Source organism: Dicentrarchus labrax, unplaced genomic scaffold, assembly GCF_905237075.1.
Source record: "Dicentrarchus labrax unplaced genomic scaffold, dlabrax2021, whole genome shotgun sequence".
Taxonomy (NCBI): domain Eukaryota; kingdom Metazoa; phylum Chordata; class Actinopteri; family Moronidae; genus Dicentrarchus; species Dicentrarchus labrax.
The window spans coordinates 1,492,960-1,516,915 of NW_026136711.1; the positions used below are offsets into that span (position 1 = coordinate 1,492,960).

General features: G+C 45.4%; 3 protein-coding genes across 3 annotated transcripts; 1 reads left to right on the top strand and 2 right to left on the bottom strand.

Moving 5' to 3' along the window:
* Positions 1-237: 237 nt before the first annotated feature.
* On the bottom strand, positions 238-5,263 carry rbm15b (RNA binding motif protein 15B). The gene has a single exon (XM_051415321.1). It carries the CDS (start codon positions 5,017-5,019, stop codon positions 2,455-2,457), a length of 2,565 nt encoding a protein of 854 aa, XP_051271281.1. The 5' UTR covers positions 5,020-5,263; the 3' UTR covers positions 238-2,454.
* Positions 5,264-7,625: 2,362 nt separating this feature from the next.
* manf (mesencephalic astrocyte-derived neurotrophic factor) lies at positions 7,626-13,121 on the bottom strand. The gene is made up of 4 exons (XM_051415411.1): positions 12,894-13,121; positions 11,235-11,362; positions 10,265-10,406; positions 7,626-9,408 (listed from the first exon to the last, which is right to left on the bottom strand). Exons 1-4 carry the CDS (start codon positions 12,979-12,981, stop codon positions 9,224-9,226), a joined length of 543 nt encoding a protein of 180 aa, XP_051271371.1. The 5' UTR covers positions 12,982-13,121; the 3' UTR covers positions 7,626-9,223.
* Positions 13,122-17,275: 4,154 nt separating this feature from the next.
* oser1 (oxidative stress responsive serine-rich 1) lies at positions 17,276-22,430 on the top strand. The gene is made up of 4 exons (XM_051415377.1): positions 17,276-17,661; positions 20,018-20,127; positions 20,617-20,733; positions 21,045-22,430. Exons 2-4 carry the CDS (start codon positions 20,051-20,053, stop codon positions 21,979-21,981), a joined length of 1,131 nt encoding a protein of 376 aa, XP_051271337.1. The 5' UTR covers positions 17,276-17,661; positions 20,018-20,050; the 3' UTR covers positions 21,982-22,430.
* The last annotated feature ends 1,526 nt before the right edge of the window (positions 22,431-23,956 follow it).

Here is a 23,956-nt window from a genome sequence, read left to right on the forward strand (position 1 = left end):
TTAAAAATGATAACACAGATTATCATTGGATACCAGATCCAATGTAGTCCGTCCCTGAAATGAACACGTGTACACTGTCTGGAGTTTGTGAGGGAACCTGAAGGTTTTAAACTTTAAACTCTTTTTAAAAGGCAGCATTGTTTAACTCAACTTCTTACAAAGGAAGTTGGCATTCAGAGACTTTAAAGAAACAGTAAAAGGAGGCAAATGGAAAAACACACAAGGAGCACGGACGGATCAGAGATGGATGGATTGATGTATTAAAATCGAGTAAAAGTCGGTTTACAATATAAAATCCGAACCAGTATGACAGCTGAACGTGAATCTCCAGCAAACTGAAACATCTCAAGTGACAACAGGTTACTGAAAGAGAGGCATACATTGTTTTTTTTTTTTTTTTTTCAGACGGACAAAATATAACTTTTTTTCCTTTTTCCTGCATGCAACAACAGACCAAACACACTCAGACCTTTCCAAAAGTGAAAGAAGAAACTGGAATGGTTGGATTGATAAAACACTAGCTATGTAAAATATACAGTCACAGGGGGACGGGTCAGGAAATTCACCTGTCTCTATACTGGCTGCGAGCAGAGGAGACAAACTGCCCACTCAGTTTACAGTACAATCACTTTGTATAAAACCTCCCAGTCCCACATATATTGGATATACAGAACAACTTGGTAAATCCCAATAAAGAAAAAAAAAACAGACAAATAAAGTAAACAAGCATATAAAGGTCAGATTTAGTGTCGTATGTTACAGAGTACAAAAGCAACAGTGCTGCCATTGTGTGTGTGCAGCAGGCGTATACGTTCACACCCTCTCTCTCCTTTAAGTGTTTCTCCTTACAGACCATCATTACAATCACCGGGTAACACTTTATAATAACTGTACAAATCATACGCTTAATTAATGCCTAACTAACCAACGCTGCGTGTTAATTAATGAGGGATGTTTTCATGAATTCCTGTTGCTCACCACGAAGAAGTGTGATCAGTTCACACTTAATGGATGAGATGGAGAACCGTCTTATGTTGGATGGGATTCACAGGAGCCATTTTTCAACTGAAATGAAAAGACTTGGGTTTTCAGACGGGGAACTAGCTTTGTGCCACCAGACTCCATTGATAAAAACCCTAATTTTACCTTTCAGAACACAGTTGTTGGTCTACCGCCGCCTCCATCACTTAGTTTCTTTGTGTTATTGTGTGACTGGTGCTTTAATACGTCCCTTCGGATGCACGCTATCGAGGCAGCGGTCGACCAGAAACTTCTGTCTTCTGCAGGGTAAAATGTTCTGTTTTTGCCAAAGGAGTCTGGTGGCTTTGAAGAGAGCATTAATGGATATAAAGGCTCCACTTCCCTGTCAGTAAGGGTTGTGGAGAGCAATGGAAAGTGGTGAAAATACTCATTTTTCCCCAGAACTTTTAGCTTTTTCCCTTTATATACATCAACCGTTGGTTCTCGATAAAAGCTCCTCGTGGTTTCTCCGTCTGATCGATCTGACGAAGCGAAAATGACTTAAAAACAGGCCTTTTGAGAGTTTGTGATAGTGCCTCCAATGTGGAGAATCACTTCCTACCCTCCACCTGCAGTCACGTGCAAACAAACTATTAATGCATGCAGGATTCCAGATACAGAAAACTTAAGAAAAGAAATAACTTTGCCCGATTTGTTTGTTTTTACAACATAAACAGATAAAATGGAGAACGATCAGACGTGTTCAACACACACACACACACACACACACACACACACACACACACACACACACACACACATCTACCACTGGGTGTCGAAAGGTCCGTAAAAAAACCATCTAACAAGTTAACTGATCCTTTTAATCACAGGAAGTCACAGTGACCTGATCAGTAAGTGTTGAGCAACAGGAATTCGTGATACCTCCTCATTAAGATCTGTGTTAGGGCTGCACCATACAGTGAAAGCATCATATTGCAATTAGTTTGGCAGATATTGCAATTTGATTCACACATTTTCAATTTCACTGGAAGAAAACGTTTAAAATCACGACGATGTGACAGTTGTTGAGTTCTCTGGTGTAAAAACAAACCTGTTTTAATCCATCTCGAGAAGGTTTGTAGGCTCTGCAGCTCTTCTTTATAACGCAGTGTATTATTCAGATATTGCACGTGGCCGTATTGCGGTGTCGGTAACGTGGCAGCCCTCATTTGTACGCTTATTATAAAGTGCTGCCGACCGGTTCCTGTGTGTCTGTACAGTGTGACTCAGCTCATCAGAGGTTAGGTAATAAATGAGGAAGAGAGAGTTAGACAGATGTAGTGTTCTGGTTCTGGTTCTGGTTCTGTGTTTCATTTAGAAGAAACTGAATAAAACAATAAAATGCTTCTTCTTAAAAACATGGAAGTATTTGTAGTCTCCGCTCTGTGTGTGTGTGTGTGTGTGTGTGTGTGTGTGTGTGTGTGTGTGTACTCTTCAGTTAGTGTCATTGACGATCACAATAACCATGTGCTCCTCGTCCAGATTACCCACAGTCCTCTTGGCGGCCTGCAGGTACTGTTGGGAGAACTCTCCGGGGGGGAAGGCGTACAGCATCGCCCCGGGTCCGCCCTCCTTCGCGGCGGGCAGGCTCACCACTCCGGCCGCCTCCTTGTTGCGCAGGTAGGTCACCAGGTGGCGAAGCAGGCGCACCTGCAGGCCCGGTTCGGGGGCGGGGGCCTGGCGGTCGATGGGGCCCTGGATGGCCAGCAGGATGGCGAACCCGTCCGGCCTCCCCAGTTTGATGCGGCGCGTCACCTCATCGAGCCGGGTCTGGTCCATGCGGAGCCTCTGGGCGATCTTCAGCTGGCTGGGCTGGTTCTGGTTCTGGTTCTGCAGCCTCAGGTTCTCCTTCATCGCCGTGTTGAAGAAGGCGGCGCCGCCCTCCAGCAGGTACAGGTCTGTGGGGAAGCTGCTGTTCTTCAGGGCGAAGAAGCCGTGCCACATTTTGGCGAGCGAGGCCTGGGCGAACTCCGACAGCGACCCGGGGGAGGAGGCGGCGTCCGTGGGGACGGCGGGGGAGCCGGCGGCGACCACCTCGCTGTTCCGATGGTGGTGGTTGTTGAGATGCTCGATGGAGGATCTCTTGCTGTAGTGGCGGCCGGGCGGTGGATCTTCTTCGTTGGTGGCGGGGTGGCGCCCCCCCAGCCCGCTGTCGGGGGAGTGGTCTCTGGGCTCCGTGGTGGAGTCCGGGGCTCGAACCCGTGCTCGGTCTGGGCTCGCCTCGGGAGACACAGCCCCTCCCAGACCTCGAACCTTCGACCTCCCCCTCTCCTTCTCCCGCTCTCTCTCCCTCTCCTCCGTCAGCCGGTCAGCGGACGGACTCCTGCTCCTCCTCCTGCTCCTCCTCTCCTCCCTCTCCTTCAGCCAGCGCTCCCTGCTCCTGCTGCGGCTCCTCGCTGTTCTCCCGCTCCTCCCGAACGCCTCCACGCCTCCTCCCGCCCTCCTCTCCAGGCTGCGGGTGGGGCTGGTGGGGTAGTCTCTCTCCAGCAGGGCCCTGTCTCTCTCCCTCTGGGTGAGGAGGCCGTGGGAGGAGGGCGGCGAGGAGCGGTCCCTGGCTCCCCTCAGCTCTCGCTCCAGGCTGCGGTGGCGGCTGTAGGTCTCCGGGAGGAGGTCGTAGTGGGAGGGGGCTGCCACAGGGGGCTGGTAACCGGGAGGGAAGGGGCGAGAGGGGCTCTCCTCAACCTTGGCGAAGTCCACCCTCAGACGGCGCTCGGGCCCCCCGAGAGGAAAGCCCCTCATCTGGGTGCAGGCGGCCTGCGCGGCGTCCAGACTCTCGTACTGGATGTAAGCGAAACTGTCCCCCTTCACATAGTCGATGTTCCGTATACTCCCGAAGCGGTCGAACTCCCGGGCGAGGGCGGCGAGGGAGTTCCCGGGCCCGAGGCCGCCCACCCACAGCCGGGTGGTGGGGTTAGCTTTGCCGTATCCAATCTTTATCGGGTTGCCTCCGATCAGCCGCCCCTGCATGGCCACCTTGGCCCGGTGGGCCATGTCCAGGTTCTGAAACTTCACAAAAGCGTACGCCCCCCCCTGACCACGAGCCGGGCGTTTGATGACGACGTCCTCGATGATGCCGTACTTATCAAACCCCCTCCTCAGTTCTACCTCTGTCACGTTACCGTCCAGGTTCCCGATGAACAGGTTGCTGGTCGCCCTCTGGTCGTCCTCCGGCTTCAGGTCCTCCACCACGGGCATCGGAGGGAAGCCGTAGGGCCGGCCCCTCTCATCCAGCATCCCATAATAATCCAGGAGCCTCTCCCGCTCCCTGCTGAGCCCCAGGGTCTCCAGGGCGTAATGTCTGGCTCTGAGGTCTCTGATGTTGCTGACCCCGGGTCCCGGTGGGGACAGGGACCGCTGTCTGTAGGGGTACGGGGCGTGCAGGGGCAGGTAACCCACATCCGGCGGGGTCACACTCCGCCTCCGGACGTACATGGGCTCGATCTTGAGCTGTCGGTCCCCCAGAACCAGCCGGGACGACTTGGCGTGCCGGGCCTCCTTCGCATCCTCCGGGTGCCGAAAGTTCACATAGGCGATCCGCCCCAGCTCCGGAGTGTGAGACAGCTTCACGCTCACGTCGCCGAACTTTTTGAACTCGTGAAACAGCGCGTCCTCCACGTCCTCGTCCGATACCTGCGAGCCCAGGTTGCTGATGAGCAGCGTTTTATACTCCAGGGTTCCGGGCCGGGCCGCGGGCAGCTCCACCGCCGCCGCCGCCGCCGCCGCCGTGGTCCGGAGCGGCGGGCGGCCGAGGAGGCTGAGCTCGTGTCGGTGGTGGAGCTCCAGGGCGGCCGCCCGCTCCTCCCGGAGCCGCGGCTTCTCCCGCTCCCTGCTGCGGCTCCTCCGGTGATACCCGCGGCTCTCCGCCAGCAGCAGAGCCAGCGGCGGCGGGGGGGGCGGCGGCGGCAGCTCCTCCCTCCGCCCGCTCTCTCGCTCCCGTTCCCGCATCCGTTTAGCGACGGCCCTGGACGGACTCGTCTCCCTCCCGGCCTGCCTCTTCATTTTCACAGGATGATGGAGCTCAAACTTTTCGGTGCCTGCAGCGGGAATCCGGCCTCGGGAGCGAGTTCCGGGAGCGTTAACGGGAACAGGGCGGCGGACGACAGACCCGGGAAAGAAACGCGACCCCTCCGAAAGCCGAATACTTGCATATATATCGAAATAAAACCGTAAACTCGTTTAAAAACATGTCAGCAGCAGAGGGTCTGCATCTACGCCGCCATCTTGGACAATAGGAATGTGCGCTTTCCCCTCTGGAGGGCGGAGCCTGAGATGACGCCTGTCGGCCGCCGTCATGACGTGTCACGCTTCATTTTTAGGACATAATTGTTTATATTTATTTATTTGTTTGTTTACCTCCCTTTAATTTGATGTAATTCTCTTTTAATATGTTCTGTGTTCCTGTGTGTTATAATTAAAGACATCAGGACGTCACATGTTAGTTGTTTATTACTTTAATTACGCAAGAAGCTTTTTTTAAATTGATGTTATAAAGATAAAGTATTATAAAATGTACATAATACTAAGGCTGCACAATGAATCGCAATATTATTGAAATCGCAACATGGCTATGTTTTTATAATAACTATTTATATTTCATTTCTACATGTACAGTTTAGTTTTTAAGTCAAGCTGCTCAAATATTTCTTAATATTGTTACTTGAATATTTTATAGTGTATATACTTCATTTATAGTTTATATCCTCTATTATATTTTGTAATATTTTATACTTCTTGCAGTACTTTGCTCTGCTGCTGTGTCCATTTGAATTTCTCCGGAGGATCAATAAAGGAATATCTTATCTTAAATGTAACATGTGAATCATAAAATGTTTGACCAGCAGCTTTATAATCAGGTACTGTACTTCTGCAGAGATCCTTTGGCCTATAAACATCTAAGCTTGTTTGGTACAGACCCCACAAAAGTCATCATTATTTTAATAGTTTATTATATGGCAAAATAATGGCATTATGACCTTTTACCACACGTCCTGCACATGTATTTCTGATATGATTGTAAGTTCCTTTATATAATCAGTGTCCTGTAATGAGTGGCATTGTGGTTCTCTCACATAATAATGTTTCTTTTTGCACTGTTGAATGTTGCTCTTATGATTTATGGACCTTTAATGCTGTTAAAATAAAATATTCTGATACAGATAATGCCTGGATTCCCTTTCAGATTCAGTTCAGAGCTATTTGAATCAGTCTTTAGGCGATATTTCCATCACCCTGTCTCTGGCCCACCGTGGGTCAATGAAGAAAGCAACAGTATTTAGTTCATATATAGAGCTCTGACTTTAAACTCCCTCTGTACTTTGATTTACTGATTCATACACTTTAAAGTTACAGTGAACATTAATGGACATTTCTGTAAATGTCTCTGGCTAACTGTAGCCCCTGGGCAGCTGCAGTACTGCATACATCATAAAATACTATTTAAAGACAAGGACAACAATACATAAAACATTCAGCGAGCAAGTTCTTTGAATAAGTTATGGTCCTGTATATTTCATCCCCTTTTCTCCCCACTGGAAAATAATCCTCAGTCTAAGTGACTCTTAGGATAAATAGATTGTGTACCTTGGATTGATACCCGATGATATTTAAAGTAAGAACATCTACCTCTTCAAAAGTCCTGATGTAAAGAGCTCGATGAAATGTGTAACCCTCCACGTCCACGACATCAGCGAGACACTGAGGAGGAAATAAACTGCACGGAAAACCTGACTCATTATCTAAAGTGGAACAACGCTGGTGGAGGAGAGTGGAGGAAAGATGGCTCAGCTCGAACAACAACGGGTCAATGCTTGTACAGAGAGGAGTAAAAAAAAAAATCACTCCATCCTTTAACTCCAGACGGACTCTTTTCATATTTTAATGAAAAAGTAGAATAGTACAGTCGTAACAAATACCTGGGGCCTTACATGAAAGGTGAAACAACAGCATATTATCAGTCTTATCCAGCATCACAAACAGTACACACTGTTTGCTTACATCAAACAATAACATATTCATCCCTTCTGACAGTCAGCAACAGCCCGGGGGCGGGGGGGGGGTTCAGGAACCAGAAAGGTTCTTGATGAATTTGAGACACAGTTGTTGGAAAAGCGAGTTCACCCACCATCAATTTTTTCTTATTTTTAATTTTTGAAATGTCAACACTTCTCCGACTGCTGATTGGATTGTACTGCGAGTGGTCCCGGTTCCGCCGCTCGGAAGTGGAGGGTGGACAGCAGGAGAGTTACAATGTGCACAGAACTACAGAAACCGTCGGTCGGACCAGAAATCATAACCCCAAAACAAAGAGAGGAAACGAGGTCAATCTTTTAAAAGAAACTCAATAAATATCTTAAACATTCTTACTCTGCAGACAGGAGGAGGATCGGTGTTCCTTCCTGTGTCAAAGTCACCCATACTCCATACTCCATGTCCTCTGAGTACATATGTCTGTATGTAGGACCTGTATTAGTGTGTGTTTGCTGCTTTTGGTAAAAACTTGCAGGGTATCCGTGGCGATTTCCATAAAAAAGTTATTTCCTCTACTTGCCACCGTTACTCTGCAAAAAATCTTGACTCTAACTAATGAATGAGAAACAAAAACAAAGTAGTTTTTCCATTTTTTAATAACAGTACAGTTTGTTTGACTCTGGGTTGGAATATGGGCGACTTTGTGAACCGTAAACTGAAACAAAAAGACTGAATTGGAGGTTGAAAGGGGGAGAGTGTTGGAGATCTGAATGTCTTTACAGGAGAGTCTTAATCTTAATGCACATGGAGAACCGTTTCTAGATGCTGCTGTCGTTCTTCTGCTTCGTACTGGCCGTTAAGAGATCCCTTCCTCATGTAATTACCAATGTAAGTGATTAGGGACAAAATACACAGTCCTCATTCTCTGTTATATATATCTGTTTTATAATATACAGCAGCGATGGCCAGATGTTTTCCCTTAATGGTGGACCACAGGGCTCCACTGACAGACCTCGAGACGATCACACAGATCGGCAGCACTGAAGGCTGCAAACTTTACAAACCGAGTCTCATAATGACCACAAACTGTGACGGAAGCAGAGAAGAGTGATAGTTAACGGAGGGCAGCGTGACTCCGGACAGTGGCTGCTCCTCCTCCTCCGGCGCTGACGAAGAAAAGGCAATAAAACGCGAGGTAGACCAAAACAAGAGACTGGTGTAGCTTCGTCTCCACCGCAGGGACGGCTGATATCTTTGTCGGAGTTTATTGTGGCACTAAACTGAAAAATAATGGGGTAGAACAGTAGAAGTACAGTCCTATTATCAAATATCTGCTGTTCACTTTGGGCAGGCCTGATATACGCTCTTTTCCTGCAGGGTGATTAGTCTCATACTAAAAAGACTTTGGAAGAAGATAACCACTTGATTTGACTAACTGCACATTAACTTCAGATAAACAATGCGTCTTTGAACAGAACAGGATTGTGGATTTTGTCCTCAGTCTAGAATTATTCAGGGTCGGTGTGGACTGAACATTATTTGAACGTACGTGTGGGAACGTCAGGATCAGTTTAAGGCAGAGAGCATTTTCCTTCTCAGTGTGTGTGTGTGTGTGTGTGTGTGGGGGGGGCTCTGGTCATGGATGTTGATCCACACGTCCTCTGTTGACGGGAGGACATTGTGAAAAGTAGGGTAAAGTTTGGAGGAACAGGAAATTACACACATTCTTCAAAACATGATGACTTTCCAAGAATCATCCTGACATTAAGATCTCATCGGGTGGCGTAGGCGGAGGTTGGAGGGGTGGTCGACGTGGGGGGGGGTGAACAGCAGGATGTACAGTGACCGACAAACTGAGCAGTTTCACTTTAACCTCCAACAGTCACTTTTCCCTTTAGAATGCATCAATGGACTAGTTATAACCAGGAATATCGCCAACGTACGATGAACTGTATGTGTGCTCCTCAACTCAAACACTGCTCGCTCCCCTTACACCGGATTGAAAAAGTACAACAAAGAACTCGAGTCTCGTGTGTATACACTAACAACTATACTTCTGAATCAGTGGAAGATGAAGTGTACGCCCTCCCGAACCCAAAAGACAAACATGTCAGAAAAAAAACTCCCCTCCTCCTCTCCTGGTCCTCCTCCTCCTCCTCTTCCTCACTGGATAGCAGTCTGGTCCCAGACAAGTCCAAAGTTGTGTGGTTGTGTTTTATTATGTTCGTGGTCCTCGTTACAGATCTGTCCGTGCTCTGGCGGCTGCGGGGGCGTACTTGGGCATGAGCTCCGTGATTTTGCGGATGAAGTCGGACTTTTCGGCGCAGCCTTTGCAGGACTCGCCCCACTCCTCCAGAATCTTCTTCAGGTCCTTCACTTTAAGCTTTTTCAGGTCCACCGTGGTCAGGTCCAGCTGTTTGTCTACATGGGACACACAAGAAAAAAGACACACAATGAATCGGCTGCTGGGAGTTAAAGGTTGTGGAGTTTTTAACCTCCAGCAGAGGTTTTTATTATCAGTGGCTCCACATTTTGCTGATTTTAATGAGGAAGGAAATGCATTTAACATGTTTGTGAGACTTCAAGGAAACACACATTGTGTTTTGTGGTTAATAGGAAGGTAAAATCACAATACAAATAATATATACTCTTTAAACAGCAGAGGGTGCTACTTTCTACTTTCAGGGTGTAAGAAATATATAACCAGATTATTGCCAATAATCAGCTCTAATCTACTTTGGATTTGATTGACGTCCTCCATCACTCGTCTCAGTAGCTCTATCGAGGCACAAAGAGATCGAGTTTCACTTTTACGAAGAAAAGGAATTATACATTAATAATCTGATAAAGAAAATAGAAGAGTAGATTTTTTGTCTGAGGAATAAAGAAATCTATTCAGTCATAATGCGTCTTCAATTCAATTTAGTTAAAATTAGTGCACCCCTAGAGGTTAACACTGAAAGGAAACAGAGTCTGGGAGTGGATGTGAAGGCACCACCTGAAGCTCAACCTGGAGGAGCTTGTGTTCCTCCAGGGGAGAGGGTCTCCTCCCAGAGACATATCCATCACCACAACAACACCGTGGTGGTGCTAACTCCGACGGCGAGGAACCAGGGAGCGACCCCTCCGTTCTCTGCATCAGGAGGAGTGACCCCTTCCTCACCAGGGAGCCCAGGAGCTCGTCCAGGTGTGCGTCGTCGGAAATTCCTACACCGCGACAGCCCTCCTGCCTCCACTCTGGCAGTTTAAAAAGATGGAAACTTGACAACCTCCTTACCGTATTTTAGTTCACAGATCTGACTGTCCTTCTTCTTGAGTTTCTCACAGATCTTCTCCACTGGGGCGTGGTAGCTGAGGGGCTTGGACACCTCGTTGATAATCTTGGTGGCTGCGTCACTCGTTGCCCCGATGTAGTAACACTGGACACGTAAAATGGGGAGAAAGAAATCTGATTCAGCTGGTTTATAGGGTTAACTGTGTATCAAAGAGGGGATCTCAGCTTCCATCTGTTTCACTCACTCACTCTCCATTAACACGACTAAAGAATATTGAGAGTTTATAACAACAGATTAGTGCTGCATTACACCTGTAGTTTAGTTCATTAGGTGGAGATGGTGTGCAGACCGGCGGGGACAGACTGGGACATTATAATCCCCATATGGATCACGATATAGAACATTTTCTGTAAATTCTAACAATATAATAACAGTTTATATTAAAAGGACCACATGGAAATCTCCCATTGTGACTTATACACTCAACAAATAACAAGGTACCGACTCAGATTTGATTATGCTTCTCCTTTTATTTAGAGTCTTTGTGCAAATATTCAATAAAACATGGAACACCACCCATAAATATGTGTGTCTATTATACATTACTGTCTGGTGACCCATTTAAGCTTTGAGGAGCACAGAGACAGAGAGAGAAAGGAGCTATCAGCTACCCGGAGACGGACAGATCATACAAACACTGACCGGGTAAAGCCTTCGGTACCACGCTGGGTTTACTTGTGATCGTTTCATTAACAACAAGCGTCCTCCACACGAGGCTCACGAGAGACACAGAGAGAGGACGGGCAATCTGATGTGTGTGTGAGAGAGAATCTGTCTGTCTGTCTGTCTGTCTGTCTGTCTATCTGTCTGTCTGTCTCTCTCATCATATCACACAGCATTAAGAAAAGTCTGATGCTTATGGTGATGTTTTTGAATACAATGACCACCTGTCCCAATCTGTAGTTTACTTACAAAGCGGTTTTCTTTGCCTTTAGCATCTCTGCAGGTCTTTACGAGGGCCTTCTCGATGTCTGTGCTGGTGAACTTTACGTCGTTGTCCTTCAGCGACTGGTAAAACTTCCCGAGGAATGTCACACACACTGAAACAAAGAGGAAAACACAGGTAGAGTTTTACTTCACATTGTAGACAACGTCGTCCTTTAGCTGAACAGAGTTTATTAGATGATGCAGATACTTGTGATTGGGTGTTTTCTGTCCCGATGGTTCAACTTTTACCGGCTGGAAGTTTAATCCTCGTGTTAGTGAAACGCCATGTTCAGTCTTTGTGTTTTTAAAGTGATTAACACGTAAATATAACATCCAGAGCTCAAACAATGAAGCAATTCATCTGTTTGATAGCAGATAATAAATGATAATGATAAACACTGAACACAGGGCCACCGTAGTTTCTCCCCCTCAGTGGGTTTCAGTTAGCTTCAGTCTGCAAGGGCCCCACTACATCCTACAGACGGGTCCTTTAAATATTCTCTGTGAACTCGTATCAGTGAAATCCTTACAGAGAACTTCAGCTCAAATATTCACAACATCAGCGTCTGATATCGGGGGGGGTAGCTCACCTGGTAGCTCACCTGGTAGAACCGCCCTCTACGTATGATGAGACCTTACCGGGTCAACCTGTGGCTCTTTGCTTTTACAGATGTTCACTTTGTTCAGCACTCTGGTTGTTTTAAAGGTTTATAAATAAACTGGAGTTGATCAATATCTTCAGACTTTACAATTATTACTTTGTCACATTCTCTAATCTGACTTTAATCTATAATCATTATTTAACCTGCTGCTTTTATATTTAAACAAAGAGAACATCGACCGTTGTTCATTACAGAAACTACACATCTGTTTTCTGTTTCATTAAAGTGTATTATGGGCTGTACCACTGTACCGCTGTACCACTGTACCACTGTACCGCTGTACCACTGTACCGTACCACTGTACCACTGTACCGTACCGCTGTACCACTGTACCGTACCACTGTACCACTGTACCACTGTACCGTACCACTGTACCACTGTACCACTGTACCGTACCACTGTACCACTGTACCCCTGTACCCCTGTACCGCTGTACCGTACCACTGTACCGTACCGCGTACCGTAGCGTACCCCTGTACCACTGTACTGTACCGTACCGTACCGTACCACTGTACCACTGTACCCCTGTACCGCTGTACCCCTCTGTACCGTACCCCTGTACCACTGTACCGTCCCTGTACCCCTGTACCATTGTACGGCTGTACCACTGTACCGTACCCCTGTACCGCTGTACCATTGTACCGCTGTACCACTGTACCGTACCGTACCACTGTACCACTGTACCCCTGTACCACTGTACCCCTGTAACCGTACCACTGTACCACTGTACCACTGTACCACTGTACCACCGTACCGCTGTACCACTGTACCCCTGTACCACTGTACCACTGTACCTCTGTACCGGTCCCATGTTCCTGTATGAGTATTACAGACACACAGCTCCCGGTACCGGTGCCGGTCCATTAACAGATATCTGTGCTCCTCACAGACCCTCCAGTCCCCGGTCCCGGTGCCGGTACCGGGCCCGGCTCTGTGCCCCTGTAGCAGCGGTTCTGCAGTGAGCTAACAGCTAGCATCCTACCTTCACAGTCTCGGTCCCGCGCGGCTTCACCGGAACCGGGAACCAGCGCGAGCGCGAGCGCCACCGACAGCCCGCTGAAACACAGCATCTCTGCGCGAGCTCCGACTGGTCGTACGGTAATCTTTAACGGCTGCTAACGGAGGAACACTCGCTCGGGTCTGTGCTCATGGGTCGGTACCGCCTCGGTACAGACGCCGGTAAAAGTGAGCGCGCAGCTGATTGCACGGGCTATTTCCGGTGCCACGTCACACTATGCCGGCCGCCTATTGGTCGAGAGGTGCGACTCTTCCTGTAGTCCTCCACGCACTTCGCTCTGATTGGTCGGAGACGGAACATTCCGGGAACAACGTCCAGTTGGCGCCGTGTGATTGGTCCACATGTGAGGAAGAGGACGCGTTAACAAAATAAAGTAAAATAATATAATAATAGAAATAAATACTAAATACTCACATTAATAATTAATAATTAATAAACAAGAGTGTTTGTTATTATTATTGTTTATTATTGTCTTTATACAATAAAACAGAGCTTTTCAAACCGTGTGTTCTCACTCTGTAAACATTTATATTTATTCACTAACACCAGATAAACACTGACAAACAATTATCACTCATTCAATATTTATTGAACATTAATTTAAGAATTGAAACTTTGCAGCATGGCAGCATCAAACCTGCACTACACCCATTAGGTTAGGGATTTTAATTTTAGTTTAATGTATGTTTTGTATTTTGTATGCTACTGGATACTTGAATTTCCCTCGGGATCTATCTATCTATCTATCTATCTATCTATCTATCTATCTATCTATCTATCTATCACTATCATCACTATCATCATCATCATCACATCATCCTCTATCTATCTATCTATCTATTTAGCCTGGTAGGTTACAGATGAGACAATGGAACAACAAAGTGCTGATATAGTAAAGGTACACTGTTTAACACCTGTATGGTGTTGAGGAATCTCTGTATTTCAAAAACTCATTCCTCGTGCGTTCGTTTAATGAAGCGATAGGAGAAGGGTTTTGAGGTATAAAAATCAGCTTTATTTTAACACCAGTATATTGTACAAAAGTAACAGAGCTCTGGGTTCAACTACGATCAACCTGACATGCACAAGGTCTGCCAGTTCACAAAGTCTGAGCAACCTCTTGTTCCTGACATCAGTTCTTATATTTTTGCAGATAACACACAGATGGTAGAATCTCCACGCCTCGTCCTCTTGGTATCTCGACTCCAAGGATGGTGTTGATGGGATCGCCACAACCTGGAACTCATCGAAAACAGAAAGCGGCCTCTTTTCTGACATTCAGTGACGTATTATCTCACCCTATGTGCATATTAATCAAACCTATGTTTACTCTTTGTACTCTCACTTCCAGACATTAAGTTGTTTTTTAACGACTGGAAGGAGTCCGTCATGTGCTCCATCATTGTTTCTACGAGCTCCTGATACTGACCTCGGAGGCCGTGTTTATATATATATATGTGTTATATCTGCAACTACCCACACTCTTCTCCCTTATACTGTGCCTGCTATTCATATTCATTAGTCAGTTATAATTCTATAACACATCATACAAACATCTAATATTCATTACTTTATTTCTGTTATTAGTATTCCCTTAACAGCCCTTTATCAATGTAAGCACAATCAATGTAAGCACAAGTGAACATATTTCTATTCTAGTTAATAATCATTCAGGTAAATATAAAGAGTATAAATCACAGAATATCGCAGCAATGGTTGTCACTTTATCCCACAGCACCTCAGTGTGTCTGCACACCGGCTGGGAACCACTGCAGTACAGGGTTACAGTTGCTCCACAACTACTGTCAACAGATAATAAAATGAAATTTGAAAACTCAAATAAAATTAAATCAAATACAGTTACAGCGCAAGAATAAGTTGTTAGTTGGCTCCCAAATATAACAATGCTCAGAACTGGGAACAGAGTTAGAAAGAGTTCACATTCATTTGGACACTATTAACAATTGTGTAATGTTTTGTTACATAAGACTAGATCATATTTATATTAAGTGTTATTAAGGGGGAAAGATTATTCTTGTGGTGCCTTATAAGGCTCATACTGAGCCAAGGGCATTAAGACTGTAAATCCTTACTTACTATCAATGTTTAATCAGATCAAATGAATGATTCCTAATTGATTTGTTATTCGACAGCCACATTTTTATGAAAATAATATTAATTCTGGTTTTAAATGAACAATCTCTGTAAAATAAATTAAAGGTCCGGTGTTTAGTTACATCTAGTGGTGTGATTGCAACTCACTCGCTTCACCCTCTCTTTCCACGTGCGAGGGAGACTCTATGGTAAAAAACTCACATGGCCCCATTAAGAGTCAGCGTTTGGTTTGTCCACTGTGGGCTACCGTAGAAACACGGCGGCCTCCACGATAAGATAAAAACAGCTCATTTTAAGGTAACGAAAACACAACAATTCTTATTTTCATTTAAAAAAAAAAAAAATAAAAAAAAATTTTTTTTTTTTTTTTTTATAAAAAAATTTTTTTTTTTTTTAAAATTTAAATTTTAAAAATCAAAAAAAAAAAAATTTTTTATTAAAAAAAAAAAAAAAAAAAGGGTTTTTAATGAAATTTAAAAAAAAAAAAGGTTTAGTAGTTTATTAATAGTTGTTAACAAGTTGAGAACAACTGGGATTGGCTGTTTTTCACAGAAGTGAATCAAATACTGAGATATAAGCCTACTGTGTGTTTTAAAGCCCTTAAAATCAAGAAGGCCTTGTGAACCCCGGTGATGCTTTGGCGACCTCTAGTGGGGGTTCGGACCCTCAGGTTGGGAACCACCGGGCTAAAATATGGTCATGCAGAAGAAGGCACTAAAGCTGCAGGAGGTTTTAAATATTTTATCCTGACAGTAGAACATGAGACAGATATTGTGGCTCCTCCTTTAACAGAAGAACCGGATTTCACAGATTATCTGTAGATATTATTGATCTGTCTTTATATTTATTATCCTGATTTTTAGAGGCTGAAGCACTTTTATCACTTTTATCTTTATCCTTTATCATGTCTGTCTGAGTTGTTTGTTGTCTTTATATATTTGTCCGGAGTAATGCCTTATTTGGTACAAATACAGTAACCTTGAACCTCGTGTCCTACTGTCAGGATACAGTGACAGTTATAACTACTACCTACTGCAGCTTTAATAGGGGCTTTATAATGGCAGCCAACATGCTACTAATATGCATAACTAGTTAATGGTGACCTAAGATATGCAGACTCTCTATTTTTAAAAGTCAAACCTACTTATTCAAGTTTCTTTGTTGTTGTTGTGTAAAAAAAAAATCGATGTATAAACTATCTTTGTATGTATGTGTATGTATATATTCTACCTAATGTGTTTGTTTTAATAACATCAACTGCATTTAATGTATGACAGCTGCTATATAAACACACATGTTATTATTATTATTATTATTATTATAATAGAGAACCCAGGTAGAGAACCAGTGTGTGGCTCTGAGAGAGGTTCTCATATGGATCCAATCTCCTGTGCCAAGCATTGTTCTCCAACAGCAGCCTGTCTGTCGGGATGTTATATAACACCGACGTAACATCGTGTTCCTGGCTCAGATTCTGTGTCCTCGGCCTACAAACGGATGTAAAACACAAACAAACACACTAAAATGTGAATAAACAAACACACTGTGATTACATCGAGTGCGGGTTTATGGAAGCGTATTGCATTCACTTAAAATAAAAACTGTTGGTTTGTTTTTTGGAATAATTACCGTAAAACTTCCAATAAAAGCAGGGTCCCTAATAATCAACAACAAAGTATAACGTTAATTCATTCTGACTTACCGGAAACCAACAAGAGAGACGGAAAACAACCTCTGAAGCATCATAATCATCATGTTAGTTGAACAAAATCTCAAGAGAAGCAGCAGTTAGAGTTTAGTTTAGTTTAGTTTAGTGCTTAAGGGATTAAAGGCCTGTCCCAAATAGAGGCCTGTCCCAAATAGAGGCCTGTCCCCAAATAAAGGCCTGTCCCCAATAAAGGCCTGTCCCCAATAAAGGCCTGTCCCAAATAAAGGCAGGGGGAGTTCAGTGATTTAAGCAAATAAACGCCCGGGCTATTATTAGAAGTTTTATGGTATTTGTGTTTTTCTGAGTAATTTACTTTTTGGTTTGTTTTTCAGAATATTTTTTTTTCTTCTTTTTTTGGGACAAATATTTTTAACTCCGAAAAACAGAAATCATTATTCAGAAAAACAAACCAAAAAATACATATATAAATACATATATATATATTTTCTTTAAAGTTTGCTGTTTTCCAAGCGGCCGTGAACGCGCCCCGCCCCGGTGACGTCGGTGTGTGTTTTGGTGGCTGGTGACGTCAGCGGCGTTGTTGCACAGTCACTGCGGCCGTTGGACAGTCGGACTGTAAACAAGGCCTCCTCCTGCTCCTCCTGCTCCTCCTGCTCCTCCTGATCGATACTCTCCCTGCTCCCCCGCAGCAGGAGACTTCGATTACACCGTTTATTCATCCACGCGCAGTGTTTTTAGTAAATAACGGGGTTTTTTTTCCCGCGGAGACACAAACACGGAGCTAGCCTGTCAAGTCCCGTTAGCTTAGCCGTTAGCCTGTGCGCTAGCCTCGGTGGCTAGCTGACGTCCAGCGGGGTAGTACCCTTTAATGCCCCGGGTTCCCTCTACTGCCCCGGGTTCCCTCTACTGCCCCGGGTTCCCTCTACTGCGACCAGGAGACCCTCCACCGTGAGTACCGCCCTCCGCTGTCTGTCACTACACTAACCCGTTAGCATGGTAGCTTAGCAGCCGAAGTAAGTTGGTAGCATTAGCTAATAGAGAGTGTGTGTGTGTGTGTGTGTGTGTGTGTGTGTGTGTGTGTCTGTGTGTGTGTGTGTGTGTGTGTGTGTGTGTGTGTGTGTGTGTGTCTGTGTGTGTGTGTGTGTGTGTGTGTGTGTGTGTGTGTGTGTGTGTGTGTGTCTCTGTGTGTGTGTGTGTGTGTGTGTGTGTGTGTGTGTGTGTGTGTGTGTGTGTGTGTGTGTGTGTGTGTGTGTGTGTGTGTGTGTGTGTCTGTGTGTGTGTGTGTGTGTGTGTGTGTGTGTGTGTGTGTGTGTGTGTGTGTGTGTGTCTCTGTGTGTGTGTGTGTGTGTGTGTGTGTGTGTGTGTGTGTGTATGTGTGTGTGTGTGTGTGTGTGTCTCTGTGTGTATGTGTGTGTGTGTGTGTGTGTGTGTGTGTGTGTGTGTGTGTGTGTGTGTGTGTGTGTGTGTGTGTGTGTGTGTGTGTGTGTGTGTGTGTGTGTGTGTGTGTGTGTGTGTGTGTGTGTGTGTGTGTGTGTGTGTGTGTGTGTGTGTGTGTGTGTGTGTGTGTGTGTGTGTGTGTGTGTGTGTGTGTGTGTGTGTGTGTGTGTGTGTGTGTGTGTGTGTGTGTGTGTGTGTGTGTGTGTGTGTGTGTGTGTCTGTGTGTGTGTGTGTGTGTGTGTGTGTGTGTGTGTGTGTGTGTGTGTGTGTGTGTGTGTGTGTGTGTGTGTGTGTGTGTGTGTGTGTGTGTGTGTGTGTGTGTGTGTGTGTGTGTGTGTGTGTGTGTGTGTGTGTCTGTGTGTGTGTGTGTGTGTGTGTGTGTGTGTGTGTGTCTGTGTGTGTCTGTGTGTGTCTGTGTGTGTGTGTGTGTGTGTGTGTGTGTGTGTGTGTGTGTGTGTGTGTGTGTGTGTGTGTGTGTGTGTGTGTGTGTGTGTGTGTGTGTGTGTGTGTGTGTGTGTGTGTGTGTGTCTGTGTGTGTGTGTCTGTGTGTGTGTGTCTGTGTGTGTGTCTGTGTGTGTGTGTGTGTGTGTGTGTGTGTGTGTGTGTGTGTGTGTGTGTGTGTGTGTGTGTGTGTGTGTGTGTGTGTGTGTGTGTGTGTGTGTGTGTGTGTGTGTGTGTGTGTGTGTGTGTGTGTGTGTGTGTGTCTGTGTCTCTGTGTGTGTGTGTGTGTGTCTGTGTGTGTGTGTCTGTGTGTGTGTGTGTGTGTGTGTGTGTGTGTGTGTGTGTGTGTGTGTCTGTGTGTGTGTGTTTGTGTGTGTGTGTTGTGTGTGTGTGTGTGTGTGAGTGTGTGTGTGTGTGTGTCTGTGTGTCTCTCTGTGTGTGTGTGTGTCTGTGAGTGTGAGTGTGTGTGTGTGTGTGTGTGTGTGTGTGTGTGTGTGTGTGTGTGTGTGTGTGTGTGTGTGTGTGTGTCTGTGTGTGTGTGTGTGTGTGTGTGTGTGTGTGTGTGTCTGTGTGTGTGTGTGTGTGTGTGTGTGTGTGTGTGTGTGTGTGTGTGTGTGTGTGTGTGTGTGTGTGTGTGTGTCTGTGTGTCTCTCTGTGTGTGTGTGTGTCTGTGAGTGTGAGTGTGTGTGTGTGTGTGTGTGTCTCTGTGTGTGTCTGTGTGTGTCTGTGTGTGTGTGTCTGTGTGTGTGTGTGTGTGTGTGTGTGTGTGTCTCTGTGTGTGTGTGAGAGGGACTGTGTCATTAATTTATTGTGATTAATAAAGTCTCCATAATTAATTGATTATATGTAAATATGAACTTATTAAACTCTGACACACTGTAAATGTACAGTTATCCATCTGGACTGTATTCTACTTTATTGTATGCAGTGTTTATATAATAATAATAATAATAATAATAATAATAATAATAATAATAAATATATAAAACATTCCCCTGTGCTGCCGGGGATCAATAACGGAACATCTTATCTAATCAAATTAAGATCACTACAAATTACAATCCAATAACAATACTTAACTCAAAGTCAACTTATTAGTGACATATTGATCTATTGAGTGTGATCAGTCAGTCAGCTCTCTGGAGGTTTAACAGATTATTTATTCTCTCTCTATATATATAGAGAATAAATAATATATAGTTATATATATATATAAATATATATTTTCTATATATATACAAAATAAATCTGTATGTGTCACATTTCATCGTCTAAACCTAACCAAGCCTCCACCACAGTGGTGTAATATCACCATGGTGACACCAAATATTGGGGCCCAACTCAGATTTAACCCCAAATATTAGTTAATTAATATTTAATGAATGTGGTTGTTTGTGTGTTTTGTGTGTTTTGTGTGTGTGTGTAGCTGGGTGGCTGGTCAGAGCGGCCTCCTCCCACCATGGAGGCAGGAGGGAAGGACTGTGAGGAGGAGACACTGCAGACGGCCTTTAAGAAGCTGAGGGTTGATGCTGAGAGGTAACGAACATTGACTGTTATATATAATATATATATATTATATTATGGGAGATACATGATAGATATAACTCACTCTGACAACAGCTGGGGGGGGTCGAACACACATACTGTCAGACCCCTGTTATATATAAAAGTTAAACTATTCTGCAGCAGTGTGTCCGCTCTAACCTCTTCACGTGGCTGCTGGTTGACTTTCACTGCAGACACAGTGTGGACCGGGCTTTAGCCGCCTGTCGACCAACCTGTCTGTCTGCATTGGGTTTGGTACTCTGTTATGTTTCCTGTCAGATATTCCAGCTTCACAGTGGTCAATGCAAGAAGTCCTGGAGTTGATGATTTAAATCACAAGGTAGCAGATAATTCCTGCTTTCAGATCCAGACTGAAGCAGCAGTTTCTGAGTAGTTCACGAATGGAAACTTTAAATTAGCGGTATTGACACTTTGGTGTTTTATGAACAGTTTGTATGTTTCTCTCTCTCTTCTTTCCAGTTTACCCGGAGCTGTGAGTGTTTCAGAGGTGTTGGCTCCCAGAGCGGCGTCGCGTGCTTGTCTCGACGCCAGCGGAGCGAAGCCCAAACTCGGCTGCCCGAAGGACAACTGGCACGGGTAGGTGGACGGGGGGGGGGGGGGTCACTGCTGGTTGGTAGACGTAGAGAGTGTGTAAAAGTTTCAGGTGTAGTCTGTCAAGTTTTTATTATTTTATGTTGTTTTGACAAATGTTTGGACGTAGTTGAGAATGAACTCAGGAGGCGGTTCGGTACTGTGATTGGCCAAAAGTGAAAATCAAAACTATAGATGAAGTCTCTTCACCTCCACAGACCACTTCTTTTTTAAAGGTTTTTAAATATTAAGACTACTCCACACTGTTTAATGTTTTTCCCATCGTTATCTCTCCTCCTCCCTCCCTCCATCTTTAGCTGTATGAGGAAAACTTCCAGAGGAGCATCCAGAACCCAGCGGCGCCGCAGGTCTAAATCCCCCATCCTCCACCCTCCGAAGTTCACCTACTGCAGCACCAGTGCGGCTTCGGCCCTGTCGACCGCCAGCGGCTGCCTGAAGCACCAGCGCCTGGCCGTGCCCGAGCCGGTGGAGCCGCGTCCCGCAGTCGATGGAAGACCGGCGTCCTCTGTAGCTGTCGCGGCCCAGAAAGAGCTCTCTTCTTCAGGCGCTCCCGGCCACCTGTCCCCTCTGGTGTTTGGATCTCGTGCTGGGTATGAGACGCGTATCGGAGCTGTGGTTTCCCCCCGAGAGATCCCCGCTGTTGTCACTACTGCTGCCACCTCAACCAGGCCGGATGGAGGAAGCTCTGGGGAAGCCCAGTCGAGCGAGGAGAGCGGCCCGGAGAAAAGTGCCTGTGACGGAGCAGAGTCTGGAGCCGGAGCGCCTCGGATATCGGGACCCGCAGACGCCGCCGACTTCCGAGTTTTATCAGAGCTCCACAGCAGCGGCTCGGCAGAAGGCCCCCACATTCCCTGCTCCTGCGCCTGGAGAAAGGGGTCCGACTCCCAGGAAGAGAGCGAGCAGGGGGCCGAATCTCAGTGCCAGTGCCGGTCCAATCATCAGGGCTGGGCTGGCGTCGAGGTGTACTCCTTCACGGGGCTCCGCAACGTCATCTCCGAGTGCGAGAGGAGTCTGCCGAGCCACGAGGACACGCCCAGAACTCTCAGCGCCAACAGTAACGCCGCTGCGGCTTCCTCGCCGTCGTCGCTGTCGTCGGGCTCCCCTCGCTCGTGCTCGGAGCAGGCGCGCGCCTACGTCGACGACATCACGATAGAGGACCTTTCTGGCTACATGGAGTATTATCTGTACATCCCCAAGAAGATGTCACACATGGCTGAGATGATGTACACTTAAAGAAAGATTATTATTAGAATATCATAAGGAAATAAGAAAGGTAAAGAGGATCTTTTTGTTGTTGTTGATGGAAATTGACCTCAAAGGAATGTCAGTAGTGGGTAGAAGTACAGATCAGGCATGAAATTTAAATATACAACATTAACTGATTTAACCCAGGTTGAAATGTCCCCCCCCCCGTTTCAATCAAACTGACAGAAGCAAATTACCACCAACTATTTCTCGTTAGTTTTGACCTTTCACCCCTTCCTTCCTCCCTTTTTTTGTGCTACATTTAAATTTAATTTTCAGTTTACAGATGAAGTTGCCAAAGCTCTTGGTGTGCAGGCTCCTGCAGGAGGAGTAATAGGAACTTGTGCTGCCAGGTGTTTGTGGTGGTGACCTTGAATGTCACCTGTCTGGATTTCATTTCATTCAATAAAGAAGCAAACTGTGTTTGTTGGAACGTTTGTCGTCGTGTGGAGTCTTCCTTCTTGTGATTCTTTGACACTTTTACACCTAAATGTACAATAATGTCTCTCTCACACCCAAACAATAACAAAAGTCTGATGACAGTGTGAAGCAGCGTTTGATTCCTTCTGGAGGTTTCTACCTGGAGCTCAGTTATACACTAAAACAGACAGTTCCACATTAAAAATCTGTTTCTCAGTGGAGGTTATAATGTGGAAACTTTACATGTTCTAGCTTTAAGTCTGTAAGATTATTTAAGACTTTAGTCGGTTGAACAGATACAGATGATGTGCTCGCTCTGCAGCATCGTGCCATTATCTAAAGGAATATTGGGAAATACACTGATTCTGCTTTCTTGTTAAGATTTAGATGAAGATTAAGCACATAAGCAAATTTCCCAAACATGTGCTCTACATATTGTAAATAATACCCGTTAATACCCGTATGTGAGGTTGCAGTAGAGACCGGGAGTTCCCCCTGTGGTTTCACACCACTTCATACAGACACAAACAGTACAGTCTGTGGTGAGTCTTCACCTCGTTTCTCCTCAGTGAGAGAGAGTTCGACATTCACTTATTGTTAACACTCATCCACCAGTGTTTCTCCAAAGGGTAGGCTGGTTTTTCTATCTTTAGACGAGTGGGTTTCAACCTTTCTGGAGTCAAAGACGCCCAAATTGATACGGATGAGGACGCATATTTAGTAAGATGTACTCTAATGATAAGATTGAGTTATTCCATGTGTATTCCAGTGAGGAGTGTGAAACCTATGAACACAGTAGCCATTCTTATAAACTCTCTCACTGGTGTAACTTTTAGTCGGTGAAAGAATTGTGAAATTAAAATATTCCCCATTTTTCTGGGGACGTAATAACCTTGAGTGACTTCCATGTGTAGTTCCATGTAAATGAACTCTTTGCACACTCGACATTTAATGCTGTTTGCCTCTTTAAAACGTCCACCGTGTACTTTTAGGTACTTTTCTGAGTTTCTGGGGAAACTCGAAGACGTTCATTCGAGGAGCGACGGTGCGTTTTCAGTAAGGAAATAACACTGCTTCCTTTCAAGTGCACTCCAACCAACCACATCAGAGATCTTTAGTTTTGGCTTCAGCTACAATAAAGTCAGCAAAGGGTTAACTGGAATATAACCATCGACTGTTGGATCAGCTTTAGACAACTTCTGCATATAAAAGTCTTCATTTAAATCATCATCTGTTGTATTGTTGGTCTCATTCTCAGACTGTACAGTAAACCTGTTTGAATGTGAGAAACTACATTTAGTACTCGAGTACTGTATAGTAGTAGTATAGTATAGTGTTTAGGTACTTTAAGTATATTTTGATGCTGATACTTTTGTGCGTTTACTTAAATTTGTGGTGTCTGTGGCTCAGGTGGTAGTGAGGGTTGTCTACTGACGGTCGGTTGGCGGTTCAAAACCCACCTCCTCCTGTCCCGATTGTCCTCGGGCAGGACACCGAACCCCAGGTTGTCCCCCAGCCGCTGGGGAGGCACCGGCCAAACTGT